Source organism: Sceloporus occidentalis, unplaced genomic scaffold (genome assembly GCF_023333645.1).
Source record: "Sceloporus occidentalis isolate IW3139 unplaced genomic scaffold, rSceOcc1.0.p SCAF_5, whole genome shotgun sequence".
In the NCBI taxonomy this organism is placed as follows: Eukaryota; Metazoa; Chordata; class Lepidosauria; order Squamata; family Phrynosomatidae; genus Sceloporus; species Sceloporus occidentalis.
In genome coordinates, this window is record NW_028316985.1 from 119,686,079 (window position 1) to 119,713,725 (window position 27,647).

The 27,647-nt window shown below is 40.0% G+C and overlaps 1 protein-coding gene across 4 annotated transcripts; it reads right to left on the minus strand.

Annotated features, from left to right (window-relative positions):
- Positions 1-312: 312 nt before the first annotated feature.
- On the minus strand, positions 313-24,538 carry LONRF1 (LON peptidase N-terminal domain and ring finger 1). Of its 4 annotated transcripts, none has more exons than XM_089525283.1 (13): positions 23,728-24,538; positions 13,978-14,096; positions 12,907-13,029; positions 11,337-11,489; positions 10,166-10,406; positions 9,990-10,086; positions 8,043-8,109; positions 6,800-6,921; positions 5,033-5,191; positions 4,788-4,950; positions 3,889-4,041; positions 2,560-2,667; positions 313-650 (listed from the first exon to the last, which is right to left on the minus strand). In XM_089525283.1, exons 1-13 carry the CDS (start codon positions 24,341-24,343, stop codon positions 561-563), a joined length of 2,211 nt encoding a protein of 736 aa, XP_089381409.1. In that variant the 5' UTR covers positions 24,344-24,538; the 3' UTR covers positions 313-560. The 4 variants fall into 4 exon arrangements, with proteins under 4 accessions (XP_089381409.1, XP_089381407.1, XP_089381410.1 ...); XM_089525281.1 differs by having other exon boundaries at positions 8,043-8,157; XM_089525284.1 differs by having other exon boundaries at positions 573-693; positions 8,043-8,157; positions 23,728-24,537.
- Positions 24,539-27,647: the final 3,109 nt, after the last annotated feature.

Here is a 27,647-nt window from a genome sequence, read left to right on the forward strand (position 1 = left end):
TTGTCTTCTTTAAAAATCTATAAACCAAGCATGGAAAGATTTACCTGAATGGCACTATCTATAGCTTCACTATGTCCTAGTAGTTTTAAACATACTCATAATGGATATCCTGGTTTAAAACAGCAATGTATAACTGCTTGATAACCTACCCACCCTACACTTTATACCTATATGTACACCCTTTTTGAGTCTTCCCCCCTCACATTTATATTCCGCTTTTCTAAGGCTGTTTCAAAGCCCCCCCCCCCCCGCCTTTCAGGAACAAGATAATGGGATTCATGTAATCATCCTATTAGAGCCATGAGGGAAAAAGGGAAGAGGCAGTTATTAAAATTGGGGTGGTTAGCAATAGCTGCATAAAGTAAACACAAAAACATATTTCACTTGCAAAAAGATCCTTTGGGGCTATTTCGCCAAGTTTGGTACAACATGCTCCTTTTAACTCTGCCTAAGAGGACTTTGCATCAGTCTTAATATCAAAGTTGTGAAGATGTCCCTGCTGAACTTTGCTGCTATTTTCAATGGATGCAGCTGACATTTCACCTGGAAGTCATGAAATACTAGACATCTGATCCATTTGGTTGGTTTATAATCATTACTTCAAAATAGAAGACATGAAGGTTTGGGGAGTCATCTGACACATCATATGCCTGGAAATTCATAATGACTGCATTACTTTCATCCTTCTGATGACTATGAAGAGAATAGCATACAAAACATCTGGACTAAATACATGATTCAAAGTACATGCAACTAGAAATAAAATATGACAAGCCCAACAGTTTAATAAAAGGCTTTCAACTGAAGCTTATGTTTGAAGCTTTTTTTTTTTTAAAGGTGATCCTTGGTCCCACCTATCAGTTACTCAAATTTTTAACTGAAGCATTCTTGGTACCTATTCATATCAGGAACATTCTTCAGAGGAGTGTAACTTGTCATAGCATGCATTTCATAAAACAATCCTGCCAAAATATACGACTAGCACTGAAGTAGTTCTTAACTCCAGATTTGAAAGATCTATATGGATATGGCTGGAAAGTTTGTAGTCTACATATTCAGTTCTGTGGTGACTTAAAACATTTCACAACTCTCTACCAATCAAGTCTACTCCTCAAAACAATTCTAGTTCCTCACAGAAAGGTATTTCTATAAAATGCTAATGGCTCCTGCACCAAATTTGTTTTAATCCCCACCCCCGGGATTATTCTAATGAATAAGTTACCAGCTGTTCCATGCCCACTTCATACATTTTTGAATGCAGTCAGTGACCTGGTATAGCCTGCTACTACCATCTAAGTCCCATTATGGCAGTTCATAATGCTTGCAACTAAGGCGCTGTAGGAACAGGCAACAGTAAGAAAAAGTGGAGTTAAGTTTAAAAATATATAAGCTTTAGGTTTATTGAAAATTAAATATTAGCAAAAGCAAGATTTTTTAAAGAAATATTTTACAAAATGATTCACATACAAGACGGACACAAACTGAAAACTACAAAAGTACCTATTGGCAAGCAGAGTGCTAACCTTTGCATTGCAGTATAATATTGATATGAATAAGGCATGGAAGTCCTATTTGCACCAAATGCTTTCAGACCTTTTCAATAACTGGTAGGACTTTTGTACTAGTGTTTCAGTAGTTCCCAAACTCTCACATTAGAGTTCTGCAAGGGTATGGTAAGCCACAGCTGATTCATAGAGCTATGAGAAACAGTATGCAAATATATTTTCAAATTTGCAAATTTGAGTCTAGGCAGTATGCACAAAAGTTTAGGAATCACTGGTGTATTCAACGCTTAGTACATTATAAGCCATCTTTGTTATTTTATTGTGTACTGGAGAAATTCTTTTATGTACTCCGATCAACATGCTGTTGTCATGTGTCCAACACCAGTTTCTCAATGCACAGCTATAGGCAACATGTTCACAGTTTTAATAGCTTTTTGAATGAAAGATCTTTGTTGTTCTTTAACATGGCTCTAAATTCATACAATCATTTTTATCATGAAGTATGCAAGAAAATATCTTGTGCCATTATTTAGAGTAAGACACTCACAAAACAGAAGTTTGCTACAGCAACATCCAATACTACATTTTAAATACTTGTGCAAATAGCAACAGGGTTGCATCTGAGGCAAGTTCTGATTAGCAAGATTTTGAATGCATCCTTAATATTGTAAACTTGGACTGATCATTTAGATTCTATATTTTCCACTATTTTTAAGCTGTAAAGTGGAAATACTGAAATCTTAGGATGATACATTCTCACTTGTGTATAGTGCAAATAAAGTAGAAATTTCCACATTGTTGCTGGATTGATTTTTCTGTGTGCAAATTTTAGTGGTATCCTTCACACTGAAGGTATCCATGTGATGAAGTATTCATACAGGAAAATAGGAAAAGCAGTTTTGATAAGTTCTCAAACCAGCGCTGAAAGTGCAAATGCTGCAAAAAACCCGACTGCAGTTACAGATAGAAAAGGGTAATGTTTCAGTAATGTCCAGGCAGTTAGTCATTTGGACTGATCTCTAGAGAAGTATGTCAGTATGTCTTGAATTTTTACCAGACGTTCTTTCAAAGATTTCATAGAGAGAACTGTAAGCTGATATCTAGGATCTACAGGAAGTACAGCCAGAAGCCACCAACACCAAGCAGGTCCATTAGCCATCTCCTTAAAACAAAGAACAAGAAGTGTTATATTTAGAATCTACCACAAAGATAATTTTGACACAGGCCTTATAATACAGGTTTTCTACATGTAATTAATGCATCAGATTGCATTAAGATTGCCTCAATCTTCAATTTTTTAAATGTTTAGATGAAAACAGAAGTTCCTTAAAAGGAATCCAAATTCTCCCTAATACCTAGCCTATTGACAGCTTTCCAGCTGTATTCTAGACCTGGAGTTTTCAATATTGCCTTGGATGGCTGTGATAAGTAGAGCTTGCTTTGTTGTAATCATGTCAATGTACAGCAAGCTTCTCCCTGCCACTAGTTCACTCCCATTGAAAACAGAGTAAGAATAATACTATATATCAGATCTTCAAGTTGTGATGGCACAGATAAATAAAGCATAATAATAATAATAATAATAATAATAATAATAATAATCTGAAGAATCATTCAGGCAGCTCCACCCTTTTCCCACTTGTGACAATTCTATGCTGCAAAATAACCATATTGATTGCTACCATGCCAATAAGCACTCAAATAGCTGGGTGGAGCAGTTCCCGCAGCAGGTTATTTTCATGTTGCCCCCCCCCCCCCCCCCCAGTTACTTGGCAGTGTGCAAAAGCCACCAGAATGACCAATTAAGGAGTAAGGCAACTGAGAGTAGCTGTTTATGCTCTGAGCCTCTGCTTCACCCACTGATGGTCACTACTCTTCCCACATGCTCAATGAGGATAAATGACCTGCTGAAGGTGGCTGTCATCTACTCTGGATGGAAGCTTCACAGCTGCTGCCACCCCATCAAAGCCAGTCTTGGAAGACAAGGAGCCAATTAAATTGACAGGCCTTGTATGCCCATGATAAAGATTGTTGATCCTTTACCACCTGCTGCTGTCTCCACCAGTGATGGAGAGAACAAGGAACAGTTTTCCTGAGGGCAGAGCTATTAGCAGCTGAAAGAAAATGTTCAGTGCTATCTGTACAACGGAAGTTACCCACTCTTGCTCAAAAGCCCCCTTTTAAAAGCCAGGATTCAGTGCCCAAGACAATTCATCTGACATTGGGCACTTTGTACTTTTTCAGAAGTAAACCTTTCTTGGCAATATTTTTATAATTTATCATTGCTATTATCAAATCAGTTCTTGTACTAGTCGCATTACTGCTCTGTCACTAGCAACCCAGATCAGGTTGACTGTAATTGCACTACACAGCCGCTAGGTACCTGGATGTTTACTTCCCTCTCAGGCATTGGACCAAAGTGCTGAAGTATTTGACTACGGAATTTGTTTCTTAAACTTTGGAACCAGCTGCAAGCCTGGTTGTATACAAAATCATGAAGCTCTCCAAGTTTCTTCATCTCACCTTCATCTTCAACCTATACATGGAGAAAGTGAAGAGAATTACATTACATCATGGTATTATACACAAAGAGAGAATTCAAAAACATATTAACTTATGGTTTGTAAAATTAGGGAAAGCTGGCTGTAGCACTTACACTTCACTGTTTCCTTCACATGCAGTCTAAAAAAAAAAAAGGGAACCGTGCAATGGATAGATGTTGTGTCAAGAAATATGTGGGCACAAAAAAGTGGAGGCTCAAGGCCATGTTTCATTCAACATTAAAGCCACAGTGTGAAGAATTGCCCAGTTGCTCTCTCTTCAATGTTTCTTTCAATAAAAGTCTCCCTTCATTTAGAATTGTTCTCTTTTTCTGTCAATGGTAAGTAGCATGTTTTCTCCTGCTACTCACTTTGAAACAAAATGGCAAAACTAAAAACATGTACAGTATTATGCAGATTTGCAACTGAAATAAGTCACTTTTTTAGATTACACCCCCAGAATCTAATGGCCAAACTGCCTGTGGGATTATTGGTGCTGTGTTCCAAAAGGGAACTTTTCGAAGTTGTTTTGGACTTGGCTCCCAGAAGCCTCAGACATCTTGGCTAATGGTCTTGGAATCTGGGAACTGAAGTCCAAAACACTTGGAGGACCAGAGTTTGGACATCACTGTTCTAGGCAAATTCGCTTCCCATGAACAGGGAGATGCCACAACCAAGATGCATTTTTTAAAAACACGCATCTCCTATTTTCTCCTTTTCAGAGAAAATTAAATCTCAGTACCTTTACATCTTCTAAATACTCGATGTCTGCAGTGCAGTAGCCATCTTTCATTCCTCTTCGAAGTACTTTGAATCTTTTTACTCCAACTGTATCTACAACAGATCGTCCATCTGGCAGATAGTCAAGATTTCTAATGTACAGCATGCAGCCATAATCTGCAAAGCTAAAAGAAAGGGCACTGTGTCAACCACTGTTTAAGATAACGTTTTTCTTAGTTTTTCTTTTATTGTGAAATAGAGACATACCCATTTTGGGGGTCACTAACGCACATCCCAAATTGTTTTGTCCCTGTTTCAATACTTCTTCGAATCATCAGACGATACCTTGGTTCAAACACATGAAGGGGACAAGGCACAGTTGGGTAGGCCATAGTGCAAACAAAGACTGGAACATTCTTGGTCAAACTGAAGATAAAATACAGAAAATAAGATTATGGTGATACTCTGAAAGTTACATATTTCTACAAGGGTACAATAGTAACTCAAGAAGGAGGTCAGTCTTCACAGATATTCTTTCCTTACCATTAAAAAACTGTATTGTCTTTTTTAAAGTGAATGAATCATCAGCTCAGAAATTTCAACCCATGTATTACATCAAATTGTGTGTTTCTGGGCCACTGTTCACCACTATGCTGCCAGATGAACTAAAATACACCAATATTGTGTGCACACTCATTTTCATTATTAGTCTCTAACAGTAAGAAAGGATAACAAAATCCTACAGCATTTTAAATCAATAAAAATCTAATTCTATTATTGTGAAGTTGTGTAAATGAATGATTGCTGTTTACACTGACAGAAACATATATCTTGTTTTTACCCTTGTTATCAATGTATTCAACAGCAAAGATGGATGACAAAAGTTATAAGCTGCATTTTGACTATATACAAAAGATTTGACTGTACTTCCAATTGTCTCCTGACTCATCAATAACTAACTGTCATGTGCCATATTCTTTTAAGAGAAAGAAATGAAAAATGTTCTCCAAAATATGAACTTATGCAATAGTTTGTGCTACAGTGTTTAGGCCAAAATAATACTGCTGAGGCAATAGCAGCAAACCTCTGCCTGTGTGTGAAAGTATGATTTAAGTATGAATTAAGAAAAGTATGGAGTAGATAGGTGGTAAACCCTTTGTAACCTGAACTTCTTCACAATCACTCCTGTTCTGATATTTTCCTCAATCAGGCAAATACCAGAAGCAAGCCTGGCTGGGAAAAAGATGAGTTAAGGGAACAGAGAAGCAAGATTACCAGCAGGGGGAGACTCAGTATCGGTTGCCATACCTTCTGTTTTTTAATATCATACCTCATCCATTTCTTTATATGCAAATCTAGCAAAGGTGTATTTAAAAAGGCAAATGTATGTTGTTGTCATGTATAGTTTGGGTTTGAAAAAGAAGAAAAACAACACTGAAATGGCTCTCTCAAAACCTTTATCAAATCATCACAGTGATGCTGAGAAAAGTTACTGTACTCTGAGCTCTTTTAAAGAAGGCAAGGAAAAGAGTGCTGGAAGAATAGCAGTCACAAGATTCAAATACTTCAGTATAACCTCACTTTATTTTCTACCTTGATAACAGTGCTGCTTTTTAGTAAATGAGATAGTGTACTAACATAACCTGACTTAGTAAACTGAGGAAGAACAATTTTATAAGTTGCGTAATGCCAAACCCCATTTTTAAAACTTTCCTTAGGATTTTTTTTTAAACTAGCAAAACCAAAATGGACATACAACTGTACTGATAATTCAGCAGGCATAGACTTTACTATTAGTTCTTGCACCAACTATGTGATGCTATATTTACTACTTGCCAGATACTAAAAACAAAGATGAAATTAACATTTTAAGCCATTATAAATCTACTACAAGAATTCAGGTGCTCAGAATTTTTTTTAAAACTAGCAAAACCAAAATGGACATACAACTGTATATTAGTCTTTGGTTACTAAACTTGTGTGAAAAATAAGAAATACATATACACTAATAATAATAATAATAATAAAACTTGCCTTGCATGTTCAGATATTTCTTCATCATTAATTCTTTTTCTCTCAGATAATTCAGCAGGCATATACTTTACTATTAGTTCTTGCACCAAATGTGTAATGCTATATTTCCTACTTGCCAGATACTAAAAATAAAGATGAAATTAACATTTTAAGCCATTATAAATCTACTAGAAGAATTCAGGTGCTCAAAATTAATGTTTCATACCACTTCAGTATGATTTCAGAACATCAAGGGGGAAAAACACAAAGTGATCTAATAGGCTGAAGTTTCCCTTGGACACAAACATCAGTGTCTAGCATTATAAAAAAGAAACCTAAATCCACCAAACCTTTCAACAAATTTTTGCTAGATCCAGAAAATGAGTAAATCAAGGCAATCAAATTAAAAAGTTATGACTCCAGGTTTATGCCAATTGCCACCCACTCACTACCCCCATGTGACATGCTGGCTACAGCCTAAGCTCACAGTGTGCATTTGTGCTCTCTTCCTGCCTGCACACTTCAGCTACCCTATCCAGGACCAGGAATGACAAGGCTTTCCTGCTGCTTTTTTTTTTTTAAAGAAACCTTTTCGTTTCTTGCAAAGTAGATAAGGCTGTTTCTGCAGGAAAGAAAAAGGCAACAACAACTTTCAAGAACAAAGAGAGACTTCATGCTTTTTGGCTGGTCACTGCTGGAAAGAGTCACTCTATAAGCATTTGAGGTGAGTGGCTACATGTCGTGATCAAACATAACTGATCCTGTGCTCATTACTGGGGAGGGGCCTCATGCATGCTACTGGCATCTGCTGGCCAAAGGATGGCATGCTCACACTTTCTCATTACTACCCCATCTTTTTATAGAAAGAAATCAAAGTCAAGGTACTTTATTAAGATCACATATAAATGACTATACTTTAATATCTTATTGAAAAGCATGGGCCTAAATCCTGCTATTAGTTCCAACCAAAGTAGACCTGTTGATCAATTAGATTGATCTATTTTTGTTATCGAATGATCTTCCTTTTAAGCATATACATTTATAATAAATGACTTTAATAAATTAAAAATCTGGTAGTTTCATCAAGTAGCCAAGCCTACTTTATTACATTTTAAATAACTAATCAGATTCTCTAGTTATTTATTTGAAAACTGTATCCATACATTCAGAAAATATCAGGTATCAAGATTGATTGGTTACTTTTTTTCAAAATAAACTTTAACACAAAACATTCTTTATCACAAAATTTTATTCAACACATTACCTCTTTTAAGCTTTCTTTACAGAGAGGGCACTGAGGAGCATAGTCTAAGCAACGTTCTAAACAATTCCTACAGAAAGTATGGCCACATGGTGTTGTCACAGGATGAAAGAAGAGCCTGAAACATAATTTCAAAAAGTTTCATGTTACAATCACTTTAGTGAATAACACCATTCATTTTCTAATTAGAGAAAACTACAGGAGAAACAATCCTAGGGTGGAGCCACAATGCAGAATTAAAACACTTTGACACCACTTTAACTGTCATGACTCTATCCTGTGGATCCTGGGATTAGTAGTTTGAAAAGCCACCAGAGCTCTCTGACAGACCAAGACGAATACTACACCAAACTACAAATTTCAGGATTCCACTAGATAGAGTAATGACAATTATAGTGGTGTCAAACATCTTTAATTCTGAAGTGTGGCTGTTCTCCTAGACACCTACAAGGTGTCTTGTATTAACTAATTTATTAACTAATTCTTATTTTATGCAGTGTTTTGTTCCTACTGGAAACTTCAAACAAGTAATTTCCAGGACCAAATATTTTAGTACTCAGTAGAATATTAACCCAGTAATTTCCAAGTCCCCTTCTGCTACCTTCATAAACTGGATCAAGATTATTTGTCTGCCCTGTATTTCCAGGCTCTCTAACACACCTATCTTTGACTAGTTTGTAAGCTTCTATGTAGAACCTATTTTTAATAATGTTGAGCACCTTGTTGTTACAGTATAAATGAAAATAATGCCGCTACTTAACAACTAAAATACAACAGTGTGAGCTTTTGTAAGCAACAGATGTTTTATCAGCTATAAGAAGTGCTTGCAGAATTTTAAGTACATATACATAGTACTCACAATAGGAAATTGAAGTGTAGACAATGTTGGCAGAAGAAATGAAATGCAGGTATTAATGACAGTGTGAATGACTTTGGGGTGAAACAGACCACCCCAAAGGGTCAGCTTCAAGCCAGCCCTTCTGAAGGTGGCTTGGGGCCTCAGCAACGCATGCCGCAACCCAATCTGCCTTGAAACCACCCAAAAAAGGAGAAGTAAAGAGCCGCTCTTTTTCAGGTGGCAAAAAGTTGGCTTTTATCACTTGCTGTGGCTGGAAGGTGCTCTAGCTGCATGCAGTGTGTAAACGCCACACTGCCGGAGCACCCAGAAGCCGGCCCACATGTGGGCAGTTGGGCAGATTGAAGTCAGCTTCTGGGTGCCTTGGGGGCATGCCTCATCTCTACGCCACAACCCCAAGCCAGCAGGAAGCTGGCTTTTTATGTCAGTGTGCTTCAGTCCTTTCTTAACAACACATTAATACAGCTACAACTTTGGATATTGCATTTATCGAAAGAGCAGAACACATGTCAAACAAATGGATTCTGTTAATAATGCAATAGCACGGAAAGAACGGCCTGAAAAGCGATCCATCAAAAAGTAGGGGATACCTGTACATTCATTTCACTACTTGCATCCATGGAACAATAGAAATGTGCAGGCACCTTAACTGCATTAACATCATGTTCCTCATTACCATGGTAGGTGTGATTTTGCTAAGCCCTTCAACTTTGTATGCCAGAGGTAGGAATCATATGGCCCTCATGAGGTTGTTGGACAGCAACTCCCACCACTCCAGATCATTAGCTATGCCAGCTAAGGATGCTGGAACTCCTTCTGGAGAACTGCACAATTCACACTCCTGACACAACACTGCTATGGATACTATCCATACAACAAGACCTTTGCACAAATGGACTTACAAACATTATGCTTGTCCCTTGAACAGCATGGAACAATTTTCAGACAGAAGCAACCTTCAGTAGTTTTATGAGAGGGTTCTAACATAAAAGGCTACCATACCTTTTATGAAAGGATCCATACATAAAATGCTACCATAAAACAGTAGAAGACAATGATAAAAACAGACATAAGGTAAAAGAACCCTGCATTACCTCATACACAGTGAACACTCAAAGTCTGACACATCAACCAAGTCTTCTGGAATTGCTTCATAGCTGAATGAAAAGGCAGCATCCCTTTTTGTACTTTCTAAAAAACAAAAGAGAGTATTATAAAAACATAATATACTGAATGGATCAGAAAATCATAAGGATGAATGAATATTTACCCCCTTGTTTTTTATGCTTATTCCTGCCATCTTCACAAACAGTGAAATCTTGTTCTGAGAGAGACAACTTCCTTTTTAATAAAGCACCTTTCTCTTGGCTTGAAAGCAGAGGTTCAGAAGAAACCCTTTTTAATCCATCTTCTTTGGCCATTTTTCTAGTGGAGTTAAGAGAATGGGTAGACTGTGCACGGTGCAAACTTCCTCCAACAGTTTCTGATGTTACCTCTGGCACTTCTAAATCCTACCAGAAGACAATGAGAAAAAAAGGAGAAAGAACATGGAGTATAGTTTACAGAATTCCATATAATGAAGAAACAACAAATATTCCACCAGTGGCTTCACAGTGTCTCAATTAAGTCCTCCTTGTCAGTCTGCAACTGTCTTGGTACCAAAATAATATTCAGTGAAAAAGTATTGTATGGTCTACTCTTGTCATGTAGTGGTTTCAACCAGCATGGTATAGTGGTTTGATCGCTGAACTACAACTTTGCAGAACAGGGTTTGAATCCCCACTCAGCCATGGAAACCTACTGGGAGATCATGGGCAAATTGCATTCTCTCAGCTTCAGAGGAAAGCAAAGCAAACCCTTTCTGAACAATCTTGCCAAGAACAAGCTGCAAGTCTCTCTCTCTCCTCCCCCCTCTCACACACACACCACCTGTTATGAAAGCAGGGCTCAAAACTAAGCTTCTGAACATTTCTCTCATTGTTTTCTTAGCTTGTTTTGCTAAATAACTCTTTCACCTGGATGTCTCATTTTCAGTTTGAGATAGCAAAGGCATACAGCTTCAGGTATAGTTTGTTTTTGGGTATCACTCCAAAACTATTACTGTATTCTTTTTTTTAACAAAAGATGTTGATAGTTTTCATTAGTATGCATAAAATTTATGTCACATCTTATTTTACCCTCAATACATACAAGCAATTCTTAGGCCAATCACTAGTTTAAAACTATAACTGCTCAAATTGGGAAATTTTCAGTTCCCCAAAGACTCTTTTCCCAATGCAATGCAAAAAGTTGCACAATACTCTCTCCACATCCCAGTCAACCATGGAATTTTATTTTTAAATTTGTCACATCTAAATACAAGAAATAGAAGCAACATGAGCACAATGACACAACAGATCAAGCATAGGATAAATGGAAATATAAAACCAATCATTACTTACTGTCACTGAAGTCTGCTGTAAATTATCATAAGACTCTTCAGTTTCAGATTCAGAATCCTGTATGAACTGTTTATTTCGAACATGTGAAGAATTCAAAGTAGATTCCTTCAGACTCTTTTGCACATTTTCTGGTGACAATAAGTCAAACAGCATCTGTTAAATCAAAAAAATTAAGAAATTAGACCAAAAGGGACCAACATTTAGTTAAGTGCAGCCTTTTCAGTTTATCAAAGGTTTACTCAATACTTTTTATACATCAGCATTAGCTACTCTAGATGTAGTAAAAAATCAGCTCTAAGCACCAGTCTCTCATGCAATGAAAGAAGTCTCAGTTCCTGCCAAAGGTTATCCCCCCTAATCTTATTCTAGCCCTTTGCAAACTAGACAACACATTTATATTTGCAGTTCTTTTCAAAGCTGCATGCAAAGCTTCACTAGGCCAACAATGTTAAAGCCTATCCAATGTTATTAGCCAGTCTTTCACTCTGAACACCCCAACATACCATACATTTCTCAATGTTTTCCTGTCACAGAAGGCAACAAATCTAACAATTCATCATTTGGCAGCCTCTTTAAATAATTATCATCTCACATTTAGTCCTCAATTCAACATCTCCTGAGCACTGCATAAAGATCTCCATGCAGATCTTACATTATGCTCACCCACATACCACCCCGCTCAACTTACTTTAAACAAACAAACAAAACAAACAGCTTCATTTATATACCGCTTCATATCGAACTTGCAGTGTCTAAGTGGTTTACAACTGTAAGCTAATTTCCCCCAACTATCTGGGTACTCATTTTAGCCACCTCCTCGGAAGGATGCAAGCCTGAGTCGAGCTTGAGCCCTTTTGCTGGTACTGAACTCGCAACCTTGTGGTTTTGAGTAAGTGGCTGCAGTACATGCATTTAACCACTGCACCACCAGTTGATTCACACAGGCATTCCATGCTTCGATGTGAGCAGGCAGAATAGAAGATATGGTTACCTCCCCCGCAGCCAGAGGCACAACATCAGTGCTGAGAACTGTGAGAATCTCAGGTTCATTCTGAAGCATGGAATGCCTGTATACAGTGACTTTGGGGCTCTAAAGTAAGTCATGAAAAGAGCTTTTGATGGCAATAATTAGCTTACTTGCTAGTTAGCTTACTTGCTGTTCACCGCTATGATCTTTGGAATAGTGGTATATAAATAAAACAAATTATTATTATTATTATTATTATTATTATTATTATTATTAACCCACACAGCACCTAAAAAACCAGATGTGCATGCATAAGGGATACATATATATGTGGATGGCACGAGTTGAATTCCAGGTTTAGTATTTTATAAAATATTAATCTGAAGTCATTTATTTGGATACAATCTGTTACTCTTATAAATCATGCCTGGTTAACCAGCTGATTTTTTTAAAATTTAAAGTTCAGATTTCAGATTCTTGAGAAATTAACTTTACCCAAGGTTTGTTTTCTGTCTGAGTTTTGATAACAAGAAGTAAATAAACACAGAAAAGTACTGAAACGAAAACAATTACTGTAGTTGGATGTGACTGTGTAGTAAGTACCTTCTCCACTTCTAGCTTTGCTGGAAGAAATCCTTCATCAAGTGCTAAGCAGTGAAGAAACAGCTGTAAGGCATCATCTACAGACCCAGCATTATGGAGTATTTTTGCTCTTCTGTAATAGGCCTAAAAAAGAGGTACCATTTTTATTAATCATAAGCTATATTATAATAATTATTTCATTGGTACCACATAAAAAGTATAATTCATGATATTAAGCATGTTCAATGTAACATGCTTCTTGTAAGGATATTTAGGACAGCACTACTTGGCTGAGATTTTATCAGCTGCTTTGAAAAAAGCCTGTTAAATACAGTGTGCCCTTGCGATCTTTGCGCAGGCACACTGTATATAGGAAATACTTCCAAAGTATGCTCCCAAGACTGGAATGCAATACTTGGGAGTAACGTTATTGGCTCAATCACAGCAGAAAATGTGTATTCTGAAGGAATTAAAGGGTCAGAAGAAAAAGGGAACACGCATACCATCATTACTACCTATAACATAAAACAGCAATAAACAGCATAGAGATATAATGAAATGAAAACATGCTCATCAGTTTGTTGTTTTAGAAACATCTGCTCTTACTTATTATGCCTATGGTGTTTTATTTAGGACTACTGGTGGAAAGCATCTATTTGTACCATACTAAGTTGCTTTAATTCAGTCAGTGTTCAGTGTAATAACTCCTTCACAAAAAGAAAGGAAAGCCTGGTAGACTAATCCATTTAATTCTGTTGATTTGGCATTTTCACAACTTGTCCGTAACTCTGAAGTAAGCCAATTCAGTTTTAGAGTAAGAGTCTGCATATATTTATATGTGTCACTTAGAGTTTGATGGAAGTAGGTTTGCTAAAACAATTTTCCAACTGCTGCACAGTAGTGCTTGACAATGCAGAAAACACCTGAACAGATTTTTGCTAAAACCAAATTATGATGAACATGCTAAAAACTCCCATTCACTTTTGGAAACACTCTTTGCCACATTATGAGGATAAATCTAGAAGCTATCTAGATTCAACTTCTGACATCTTTTTGTGTGTGCATATTAGTATAGCACGTATGTACATTTACCTCTGCCCAATTTGGCATTTTAGCAGTAACAGCATTCAGGTCATCTAGGGCAGATTTAATATCTTGGAGACCAGCATAGGATTCAGCTCTATAAACTTGTAACATCAAGTCATTAGGATCTAAAAGCAATCAAACAAACAAACAAAAAATAAGCATGTAACTTTTATATATAAATTGTGTAACTTTATGTAGTCTAAGATACATCTGAAGCACAGACTTTATAGACATAACTATACAGATAGATATGTGCATGCACATACTTATTCATATGGAAAGAAAGAATGCCTTGAGCAGTGAAAAGAGTACAAAGACATGGTAACTAACACCAAAGTTAGTTAGCTAAGATTGGTGAGCTACAGGCAGGTCTCAGTTATGAGGGGGCTACTGAAAAGTTCTTGGTCCAACCCGGTTCTCAAAATCTGAGCGTAATTTTGTCAATATAGCTTCAAAAAGTTCTCTTTTGTATTGTTTACAGGATCAGATCAGTGACAGAACAAAAACTGTGGAATTTTCAAATGCTGAAGTCTGGGCCATCATGAAGTTCCTGTTCTTGCAGAAGAAAACTCAAAAGGTTGTCCATGAGAATAGGATGCAGACACTGACAGACAAATGTTTGTCATTTGTTGCTGTTGCTGTTAACTGCCTACACATCTATCTCAACCCATGGCAACCCTGCTGATGAGACATCTCTAAGACTCCTTGTCTTCCACTGCTCTGCCCAGATCTTGCAAACTCATACTTGTGATCTCTTTAATAGAGTCCATCCATCTAGTATGTGGCATGCCTCTTTCTACTTTCCTCCACCTTTCCAAGCACTATTGTTTTTTCCAGCGATCTGTGCCTTCTCATGTACACCAGCTAAAGTTTTGTCATCTTGGCTTCCAGGGAGATTTCTGGCTTGATCTGCTTTAGGATCCACGTTTGGTTTTTTGGCTGCCCACAGAATCTTCAGCACCCTTCTCCAGCACCACATCTCAAATGAATGGATTTTCTTCCTATCTTCTTTCTTAATTGTCCAGCTCTCACATCAATACATGGTAATATGGAATACAATGGTTTGTATGATTCTACTTTTTGTGCTGAGTTGTATATCTTTGCCCTTAGAATCTTTTCTAGTTTTTTAGTAGCTGCCCTCCCCATTCTTAATCTTCTTCTGATTGACTGGCTGCAGTCCCTGTTCCTATCAATGTCTGATCCCAGATATGAGAACTGTTTTACTATTTCTACTTCCTCATTTTCTAGTTTGAATACTTAACTGTAAAGTAGTGGTGTATCAACTTTTAGTGTGGAGATTTTGAGACTGAAGATACAAAGTCTGTCAGGCCTTCAACAGTGTCAACTCCTGAATTTGTTGAGCATTTTAATGACTTGATTTTGGCAGATCAGCAAATCTCAGCAAAACAATTTCTGAGACACTAGACATATTTGGGGATGCACAGGGTTAATAATCCATGAGCAGTTGGCTATGCAGAAGCTGTTAGCCAAGCGGGAGCCAAAAATATATGAATGCTGACCAGAAACAAAATCAAGTGGATATTTCCAAGGTGATTTTGCAGCATTTTGAGTGATCCAATGATCATTTTTTGGAACTACTCATAGCTACATCACTAGACTAGACAACAGTACCTGCAGTGGCAGCACTTGGGTTGACCATGGCCAAAGAAATTCAAGACTCAGAGGCCAGCAGGAAAGGTTATAGCCACATATATATTTTTAAATTATTTTGGAATAAGGAAGGTATTTTGATTACTATCTTCAGGAGGCCCAGACTGTTAATGCAGAATACTACTCTGACTCGCTGTGCCAAATAAAGGAGGCATTAAAGGAAAAACAGTGAGAGAAGCTGCAGACAATGCACTTGCTCACAGGGCTGGCAAGACAGTGGGTGTTTTGAAGAATCTGAGGACTGGATAGGGTGCATAGACTATCCACCCTACTCACCACATCTTGCCCCATCTGACTACTTTCTGTTCCAAACCTTAAAGAGAGACTGAAAGGAAGGAAATGTTCGAATGATTCATATGTGATTGCAGCAGTGGAGCAGAGCAGTGACCAGACATCAATTACCTTTTTTTTTTTGGGGGGGGGGGGATGAGTTAAGTAAACTTAAGAAACAATGTGGAATAGCATGTAAAGGGCAGTCTACAGCTACCCTTTCCTGGCCAAATCGAGGCCCTGGCAACCTCATACCATGGCCCCAATCCGTCCTTTTTGCACCCTCCAAAGGGTGCCATAGCTGCAGTAGTGCGGCTGTATGGCATCGCTTCAGCGCTGTATCATCTGAATGCAGCACCAGAGGCGCGCTATGATGCAGCATGGCATCTGGAACGGTAAGTGGCATCATGACACCCTGGGGCGGAATCAGGGCATCCAGCATCAAGATAATGCAACCTGACTATGCCCACAGGCCAGCACAAAATACCAGTCTGTATAGGGACTAAGTTTCATGGCTCGGGTCATTTTCTTGGTCAGGATGAGAACTTTTCAGCACCCCAATATATTACCTTCATTTACAATATTTAAAGTTTCTGACTATGTTTCTCCAGAAACAGTAAAATAAATAATGTCTCAGCCACAATGAATAGCTTCTCTAAGTGTGCATGTGCAGTTAATGAGGTGTGAGAGTGAAGGTGAGCTGGAGTTCTGGCATGAGAAAAGCTGACTGGACTGGACTTCTAGATTGGAGGAGCGGGGAAAGGGAGAAAGACAGTACAGTCAGCCCTCCATTCCACAGATTGTTTATCCAGGGATTCAAGCATTCACAGCTCTCTCTCTCTCTCTCTCTCTCTCTCTATCTATCTATCTATATATATATATATCAAAAAGCAAATCTTGATTTTGCCATATTATATAAGGGAGACCATTTTACTACACTTTGTACATAATGGGACTTGAGCATCCACAGATTTTGACATCCATGGGGGTGGGGAGTGTCCTGAAATCAAACTCCAGCAGATACCAAGGGCCTCTGTACAGTCTTGGTATTGCCAGAAGGAAAGATTTCCTTTGCTTGCTGAGAGGAGGGAACAGTTTCCTTCACCTGCTTAAGTGAGGGAAGCTGTGATGAGAAGAGAACACTTAGCAATGTCAAAAGGGGTAACTCTGCTAAGACTGCTATAGGAAAAAAAAAGAAAGAGAGAGAGAGAGAGAGAGAAAGAAAAGAAAAGACAAAGAACCTTGTGGCATCTTAAAGCACTGAATTGGAAGAGAGATATCAGTGGGGGTTTTGTGCAAGGACCTCTTTTTGGATGTTTCAGTGCAACTAGTTACTGTATAGGAGGTGTACTGCCTCTCCTATTGTGCCTGCTGTACATGCTGCATAAAACACAGAAAGAGATGTGTTGCCTGTCTCTCTCCTGATGTACCTTCTCCAACTGGAAAGTCTAATGGAGAAGGCACAGCAGAATAATACAGTTCTTATTTCTGTGTGCTCTGGTGTAAAGGAACTATTGTCTAATAGTCAACTCATCCCAGCCAAGCCCCCTTGCAACCAGCAGCTGCTGCACATATCTATTGACTGGAAAAGATAAGCTCTGATGTTTTATGCTTTAAACTAATGGCGGATTCAGTAATATTGCTAACTTTATAGCCAGTTCAACTCTGTTGGAACACAACCCCCTGGTCTGCAGTAATTCTTTACTGAACTAGCTCCCCCATTGATTTCAATCTCAATTTACCTCACAAGTCCAGGAAGGCATTCCCAATGTAAATTGAGATCTGGTTGCATTTCAAGGCTGCTTTAGTATTTCATAAGGGCACCATAAAGAAAGGGAAACATGCTAAAGAAATAACTGAATGGTGGGGTGTATTTCCTTATACAAATGAGAGGAAAATTTTCAAACCTGGTCTAAACCTTCAAAGAAAACTTTTAGAATCTAAAATTTAGATCATCCACAATACAGACCTAGGCTGTGCATGTGGTCTTAAATCTTCCCTAACAGAAAGGTTTCAAAACAAAAACACTTGCCAATTCCTTTCCTACACATGCTTTCTGAAATTATCTGGACACCTCTGAACCTATAGCATAAATTCATTTTTATTTTTTTTAAAAAAGAGAAGAACACACAACTATTTCCAGTTTATTCACATTTCAGTGCTTTATTTTGTAGCATTTGCTACAACAGGAGGTTTATGTTAAAATGCAAGAACAGATTACTGACAAAGGGGGTCACAAAAGTGCCAAATGCAGCCACCAGCCCCTTTTTGTGCTCCTCCATACAGAATAATAGAATCATAGAGCTGGAAGAGTCTCCAAAGGCCATCCAGTCCAGCCCCTGCTTGCAAGAAGACACAACCGAGCGATTGCCATCCAGCCTCAGTTTATGTTTGGGGAAAGCAACTAAAAAGCACCTTTCAGTGCATTTTGCCACCAAAATTCAACAGCAAACCACTAATTCAATTGACTTCTTCAAATTACCTTCTCCAGTTACCAGTCAAGCAGGAAACTTGCTTTCTGCAAGAATTTCAATGTTTCTAGACTTCCCCTCCTACCTATTAGATTAGGCAGCATTTAATTTGCTAATTCTGCTGCCGCTAGCTATACTACTGTCTGTGGTACATAGTAAGTTGATTTGAAGCCCACGATTTCCCCAGGTTTATTGAAATTAAAAATTACTCTATAATTAAATAAAATAAAATAATTTTATAATTAAATATATTCTATAATGAATTAACCTTAAATGGCATGTAATTCATATAATACAATTTGATGTATTAAAATAAACTAACTTTTTAAAGTAACAATTAATTTTTGTGAGTTTGGGATATTTTACTTAATACTATACTTTGTGAAAATAAGTTTTATAGCCATTAAAATGTATGTTTACATATTTACCTGATTTATATCTGTTTAAAAAATCTACTAAGGTCCACCTACTTCCCCTCAGGTCACTCTCAGCCTCACAGATGTTGCCCACTCCTATACTAGCAAGTAGTACTGCCACTTTTCATTTTAATATGACTGTGACATTTCAAATTTTAATCCACGAACACAAAGTAGAAAAAATACCACAAGATGTCAGATGCTGACTGAACATCATTTCAGGTTTCCAAATAAGTTAGACAGATTTTCTTAATACTCGAATATGCAGCTTTGGACATCAGGTTATGAAACAAGATAAACTGCTCCCAAGTTTCCTCTTTTTTATTAGTGCAGTTAAGAAGGAGGGTAAAAAGCTTTCTTCCTTCTTGCCTCACTAATCAAAGAAACACGAAACTTAGAAGCAGTTGAGCTTGTTCCATAACCTGATGTGCAAAAAAACCTGCAAAAAACCCATGAAAGGTTTGCCTTAGGTTTGCCCTATGTCAGAAATGAATTAGAAGGCAAACAACAACAACAACTTTCTGGAATTTTAATATTTATCTGATTAGACAGTTCTTTTCTATTCACTTCACATCAAAATTTGAGGGAAAGGCAATGCCTCTAAAACAGGGTGTGCACGATTTAATTCTTCTGATGCACCTGGACTGCAGTTCCAGTTTGCCCTCATCAGCATTGCAAATAGTGAAGGATGCTGGGAGCTAGTGTGGAGGACCACACTTTGTCCAGCCTTGTTCCAAGAAAAATGTACTGGTAAAGTGGCATAGCAACACCGTTCTTCTCCCATGACCTGTGCCTGACACATGGTGCTTTCCACAGCCTCTTGCACACTAACCTTTAAAGGGATCAACTCAAAATTGGAGAAGTCAACATTCCCATGATTACAAGGCCCATTAAAAAATTAATGAGTTGAATACCAAAATTAACATTCCATGCTACAAGTCAAATCTCATTTCCCCATTCCCAATTGGGCCAAATCAGGTATCGTCTTTATCAAAGCTTAAAAGATCAAACAAATATGATATCCTGCATATCTCTGCAAATGTGCATCATGTGTGTGGTAGTCCCTAGGACTTCTTAATAGACAACAGAATTGTGTGTATATAATCAGAGCACATAGTTATGACAAGATGCTACAAACCAAGGTTGACTGGTTTAAACCAAATGACCTTTAAAAAAACCACTCCTAGTTTTTTTTTAAAAAAGGCTGACTATTATTACTGTTTATTATTATTATTCTCTGGAACAACAATGACTGAATTTAAACATTTTAACTTTAATAGTTTATTGGCAATTGCTCACTGATAAACCAGTATCCAGTGTTACTTGCTCCTTTGTAATCACTTTATTTTTTATTGTGCAAGAAATGCCATTCAGAAACAAATCCGTCAACTAACATAACTTCAACCAGCACAACTTGCTTTAAAAGAACACATTTAAATAACAATTACCATTTAAACTATTGGCCACAATACCTGAAAGCTACTGGCCACAATATCTGAAGTACATTTTGCTACTTAGTTTTCTGATTTACTCCTTTATTGCTGTACCAACCTGTCAATATCATTCCCAAAACTTTATTGAAAGATGAATCAAAGCCTAATAACTGTGGATTGTTAGTGTTAGAAAACACCGACGTATGGTTGATCAGGTTTTCTAACACATACAATAATGTTTCATTTATTACCATAACAAGCATGACTTGTTTTTTTCCATTAAAGCATTAATGCAAAACAAACCAATCAGCCCCAGGTTAAATTAAAAAACAAACAAACAACCTAGGTTTTTTTCCAACCCTGCTACAAACCAGATGTATTTTTCAACTCTGTGGGCCCAAACAGACAAGCCAAAATAAAGCTGCTTTGAGTCACTTTGGAAGTATGCTGTTAAAATGATGCATGTGTCCTAAGAGGCCATAAGTCATGCCAAAGCCATGTTCCAGTGTTAAGGACCAAAGCGCAGCTTCTGGCCTCTTAGGATGCACACATCATTTAAATAGGATACCTACAAAGTGACCCAAAGCAGCATTATTTTGGCCTGTCTGTTTGGGCCTTGTGTTAAGTTTAAGAGATCAACATTACTAGCCTAGAATTCAAAGATATAGCCATGTTAGTCTGTAGAATCAGTACACAGAGAGATCATGTAGCAGCTTTGAGACTAAGTGAAACAAAGAAGTTGGCAGCATGAGCTTTCGTAGACTTCAATCTACTTCTTCAGATGCATTATTAGCCCTCCCCCAGCTTGGTATCTTCCAGATGTACAGTAATGCAGCAGGAAGGCTGGGAGCTGCAATCTTACTCATCTGAAGGACACCAGATGTTTCAGGAGGGGGCAACTAGTGTAACTTAAACACCAATTGATGCTGGTAGCTAAGCATCAGAAAAAATGGGCCCTCCTTAATCCTTATGAGCATCTGATGGTACATACTATGACTCTAATGGCTACAAAGAAAAGACCAAAAGCAATGAAAACAAGTCCAACAAAAATCCATTCTAAGACCTCCTGGCTGTTTATAGCTCCATTACACTTAGTGTCCAAAACTCCACTCAAGCTGCTTCTGCTGACCAAGTCATATGACGGGAAGATTACTGACTGAATCTGAGATCATAAACATGGCACAACTGATCACCATGCTGGACTCTGGGATTTAGCCACTGGGCTATGCGACGGAGGGCAAGAATCCCAGAACAGGCCTTGGAATCCTTCTTCTTTTATTGGTACTGTACTTTGCATCCATTAGTTTGAATTTTGGACACTGACTGCATAAGACATACATATCTCTCTACGTCAAAGAAGTTTCCTTTTCACAGCAAAAATACTGCAATGTGTTTCCAGTAAGTATTCTTCCCTAAGTACAGAATATGCCATGAGATTAAGGACAACTGGTGATCTAATGCTTTACAGACAGTATGTATTGGAAGATTCAGTTTTATAGTTCTTAGAAAACACTACTTGAGCATTCAGTGATAAGCCTCCCCCATGGAGAGAACAGCTATTCTTTAAAACAACAACAACTTGCTTTCAAGTTTGAAACTAGACTGACTAATGGCTTAATTGTTTACAACCATGCATTTCTTTCAATCTAAACAGTAAAATGTCAGAAGCACAGGGGCAAGATAAAAATATTACAATGTTCACCCCCCAAAATGAGGGGAACAAGAACACAAAGCAAAATATGACGTGAATAGCTCAGGACCTAAACTGCACAAGAAGAGCCACAGTGGCTTAGCAGCCAAGGCCCACATCCTCAGAAGACACTGAAGGACATGTACGTAAATACCCATGCACTCTTTCACAGCTATAGTTACTCAATAGTGAGCATACTATAAAGTGCTCACTAAGTATCAGACTCATCTTTTCCCTTGAACTGGCTGCACCCCACATTATTCCCAGCAATGTGTTCTGAAGGGCCATACACACCCATCTCTGATGTCACTGGCATTATACAACCTTTTCCACTTCCACGCCTCCATCTGCTTATGCAACTAGCCCCAGCCTCTTGGGAATTGTCTCAGTAACACTGGAGGAGACAGAAAATAAGCCTCTCTCTTAAAGGAGATGTCCCATGTGTGACTACTAGTCTTGGCTCACATTACCCCAAAAAGCTGCCACAGCAAAGTCCCGACCCTTACTTGCCGACCCACCCCCCAAAATCGCCACCAGATTTTAATGTCTCATTTCAGAAGCAAAGAGCACTTTTTATTATTTTGTTATTTTTACGTTCGTTCAGAAGGTAGATTCTGAAATGTAAAAACTGCTTTGTTAGAAAAATGACAACATTTCAGCCCTTGAGTCCTAAGAGTGATGTAGGCTAATCCTCTGGAATGCATTTAACAAAGGCTCCTTCCTGTTTGTACGGCTGCTGCACATTCTCATTTCTTTGGAACAGGAGCCATTTACAGATAAGAGGAAGGCACATCTATCCGTTTCCTCATGAAACCAAGAAAACTGACTGTCACAGACTGCACTGATTCTCCACCTCACCTGCCACAAAGGTTTTACATTAAGCTACGCATAACCACCACCAGGAAGGACCCTTCAGTCACCCAGAAACCCCACTAAACCTTCAGGGAGCTTGTTTCAAGGAAACTCTGAAAAGAGGGGAAAAGAATAGAGGCTTCATGCTTCCAGTTCTTGCATGTCGGAGGGGAACACTTCCACTTGAAAGGGACCCAAAGCCTCCAAGACAATGTGCTCAGAGTGGACTGCTTCAAAGGAGCTCCCTTCGTTATGAAACACAGAGACAACAGATAGAGAGATCCCTTTCCTTCAGGAGGGCTGCCCTTCAGCCTCGATGGAGCATCTTGCTCTGGTGGGACGGTTCATCCTCGAGGGGCACAACAAATGCGTGGACTCTCTTCACAGGCCACACGATTCACTCGGGTCCACTCTCTCAGCCTCAGAGGAAAACCTCCTACGCTTACATTAGATACTAAGCCTCCAGACCATTTCAAATAGAAAGTAAGATTAAAAAGAAACATGCACAGTTAAAACTTACATCAAATATCTGTATAAAATGTATATATTTGGATCTGTTTACACCCCTCTTGTGATTTCGGGCGACAGTCCACCTGAGGCCCTTCTCTGCTTCTTGCTCCCCAACAGGAGCTGCTTTCACTGCAAACAAGGCAGCCCTAAGAGTTGCAATATCAGAGCCAGCTCTCTTCTACGTTGAAGAGAACCAGGGCGGCGTAGTGCGTCTGACCACTGGACTGTGACTCTGGAGAGCTGGGTGACCTTGGCCAAGTCACACTCTCTCGGCCTCCAATAGGGACTCAGCGCTTTGACTCTTTGTCTGGCTCTTTGCTATGGAATTCTGGGAGTTGGAGTTTGTTGTGGGGCCCACAACAAACTCCAACTGCCAGAATTCCATTCAAAGCGTTGCCAAACCGGGTTCTCTCTCCAGTGTGGCTGCAGCCTGGGCCTCTTACCCTCGCGGAGGGCCCTCCGTGCGGCTTCCAGGGCCTGCCGGGGCTGCCCTTGCCCGAGCAGCTCCCCGAGGCGCCTCCACCTCCGCGCCCTCTCGCACTCCGCCGGGAACCACTTCTCCGCCAGGTGGCCCAGGACCACGGTGACCGAGGCCGAGGAGGAAGGGGCGCCCAAAGCCTCCCCGCAGCGGCGGCACCGGGCTCGGAGCTCCCCTCGGAGGCAGCGCCGGCAGTAGCTGTGCCCGCAAGGCCCCGTCACCGGCTCGCCCAGGAAGCCCCGGCAGCCCGGGCAGCGGAAGAGCGGCCCCTCCTCGCCTTCCTCCAGGGCTGGCGGCGGGGGTTCCTCCTCGCCCTCCTTCTGCTGCCGGAGCCGGTAGTGGAGGACGAGGCAGTCCGCCAGAGTGCTGAGGAGGCGGCGGCGGGAGCTGGGAGGAGGTCCGAGGCGCAGCGCCGCCGAGTACGCCTCCAGCGCTTCTTTCAGGTGGTTGCCCAGCGCCAAGAGCTCCCCGCGCCGAAGGAGACGCTCCTGCTCAGACTGGAGGTTGTTATTGGTACTGTTACCGCCAGGCTCCGGGGCAGCTGCCGCCGCCGCCACTTCGACGCCCGACGGAGACGCCATGCTCCCCTTCTCCTCAGTATCGAGAAACCACTGAGGAGGAGGAGGAGGAGGAAGGGGGCGTGGCCTCCCCAACCGTCTCTTTCTCTCTCTCTCTCTGTTTATTCTTTTTCTCGGCTTCAGCCGCCGCCGGAGCTCTTGACCCCAATGCGCATGCGCGGTTCTGTCAGGGGCAACTTCTTCCCTCAGATGTTGAATAAGTGAACGAGAACGCGCGGGGAGTGGGCGGGGCAACAGTTGTGGAAAGCCCCGCCCACTTTCTCTCCTCCGACGTTGAATAAGCGAACGGGCGCGCGCAAGGGAGTAGGTAGGCGGGGCGGCGGTTGGGGAAAGCTCCGCCCACTCCCCCCTCATATTCTAATCTCTCTCTTTATCCTTGCTCGCCCCCCTTCCACTTTCGGCGCGCGGGCGCGCGCGCGCGCAAAAGAGACAACAACGCCACAGGCTTACATAAAAACGACGCGTCAAGCCCAGCCTCACTTCCCATTGGCTGAGCGGGTGGAGCGCGAGGACGGGAAAGTGGGCGTGGCGGGGGAATTATAAAACAAGGCCACGTGCTCGCGACTTTACTCTCTTTCCCCCTCTCAACTGTGAGGAGGAGGATGAAGAGACGGTTGGAATTCAAACAGCCAGGCTCTTCAAAAGACTGGGACAGAATCCAGCCTTCCTCCTCCTCCTGAGCTGACTGCCCATTTGTTTGCAAGCCAAGAAAAGTGTTTTTTCTCTCCCCCCCCCAAATATTTTTTATTCAAGTTTCACCCTGTATAACACCAATGTGACATTCTCCAACACCACAGAATAATAAAACAATAATAAACTTTTATTTACATCTTGCCATCTCTGTCAATGACAATCAAGCAAGTTAAAAAATTACACGCAGAATCCCATGTCCCAATGTCCCACCCTCCTTCCCCTATAACACACACCTTAATTAGGAATTAATTTCTTAGTTAATTAGTTTCTTAATTAGACATTAGTTAATTAGCAATGTCTAATTAATAATTTTTAAGCCACTCTGATAGCCTTTGGGCTGAAGAGTGGGTATGAATATTATATTATTATATAATTAATATTACACCTATAAATAAATAAAACAGCACAAAACAGTAATTATTATTATTATTATTATTATTTATATTCCACCTTTTCTTGAGGGAATGAAGGCGGATTACAACACAAAATATAACAATAAAATACCACAAAAAGAAAAATTCACAATTATAAATAATCCCATATCCCAAACCTCCCCCCATCATAAAACAATAGTCAAAGAGCAATAAAATAGAGATTAAACAACATGATAAATTAAAGTTTTCAAACACAGGTTTTCTAAAATGAAAGGTAGATTTGAGTCAAGACAAATATCTTTTTTCCTAGTACTTTCCCACCTCTATTCATAGGATATTCATCCACAAGTCAAAGTCAACTTGATGGCAGTTAACAAGTACGATTCTGAAAACCTGCCATGGGTGTCTCAAAGGCATTTATACACACACACACACACACACACACACAGTGGACCCTCTCCATACATGGGCACTCCATACGCGTCTTTCTGTTTACGCGAAAGTCACGTCGTCATTATATTGAATGGCCACTGCGAGCATGAGCCCCATTATATTGAATGGGGCTTGAGCTTACGCGGGATTTGCCTTACACGGGGGCAGGCTTCAACAGATCCCCACGTAAGGCAAGGCTCCACTGTATATGGAGGTACAAACTTGGTGGGTCAGGAGTTGCTTTGGGCAATGCATCTTGACTTTAGTGAGAAAATCACTTACGGTATTTTTGCTAGGAAGCTGGTAAAATGTAGGTTAAACAATGTTACTGTTGTGTTGATTATTAGATAGTTAACAGAATAAATCTAAAGAGTGTTTACCAATGCTTCCTGGAGAGAAGTGACGAGTGGGGTCCTTCAGGATTGTGTCCTGGGCCCAGTGCTTTTAAAAACAACTGGATGACAGAACAGAAAGCATGCTTATCAGAGTTGCAGAAGATACCCTATTAGGAAGGTTTGTTAATGTCCCAGAGGATGGAGGATTCAAAATGACCTTAAAAGATTGGATACATGGGGGGGGGGGGGGGGAATAGCAAAAGGAAGTTTGACAGGTATCATATCTCCTTTCTGGTTCCTAGTGTGCACATATCACATTCCAAAACTCCACCATTCATATGGTCATCCATCCATGCTACCTTTGGGCAACATCTTTCATCCTGCTTTTGTCCCTCAGTGAACATAGTTAAAATTAAACTTGTCACTTCATCAGGTTTTTATTGACTGAGGAATATGAAGATATTATGTCAGAGTTTTGTCATCCTCACTGGCTTCCAATCCATTTCCAGGCCCAACCTTCTGATCTTCATCTTTAATGACAAGATGGGCAACACATGGGCATGCCTTCCCCATGCAGTTTTTCTGTTATGCTACTCAGGCAGGAGACCAGCTGCTATTGCCATAACACCCAAATTCAGTGGTGTGATGGCAGCATAAAAAGTGCCACTTTCTCCTCAATAATTAAGCCTTAATTTGCCACCACGCTAATGTCTCCCAGAACCCTTCCAAAATTGCTACTGTATATACTTGACTATAAGGTGACTTCATGTACAGCCTATCTGCGGACTTGCCATCCACAGATCCTAGCATCTGTGGGCAGCAAGCCCACATAGTGGGGGTGGCAGAGGAGGAGGAGGGAGGAGGAGAAAGAAGAGGTGGTGACAGTGGGGAGGAAGAGGAGGCAGTGACAGCAAGAGGAGGAGGAGGAGGAAGAAGGAGGTGGAGGAGGGAGGAGGAGGAAGACGTGGAGGTGGCAAGAAGAGGAGAAGGAGGAGGAAGAAGAGGTAGAGGTGTCAGGAAGAGAATGAGGGAGGAGGAAGAAGAAGGAGAGGGGGTGTGGGGAGAGGAAGAGGAAGCAGCTGCCTGCCACAGTGAGAGCAGTGAGGCGGGCCTTGGGCACCTGGGGCGGCAAAACCCCATCTTCCCCAGTGGTGCTGCTCCACCACCACCATTGGGGACAATGGGATTTGAGCATCCGTGGATCTTGGTAGCTGTGTGGGGATCTGGAATGAATCCCGCGTGGATACCAAGGGCCAACTGTATAGGTTGAGGACAGGTTTTGGAGCTAAAATTATGTATTTTGATATGCCCTGTGGATAATTCAAGGGTAAAACTTAGGGGCATGTAACAAAGGATTTAAAGGATGAAGCAAAATAAAACAATGCCAAAGAACTTACAAAATTCAAGCAGGTATAATAACTGTTTGTGCTCACACTAAAAAGAGATGGATGGATGAGAGAATCAGAGGTGGGT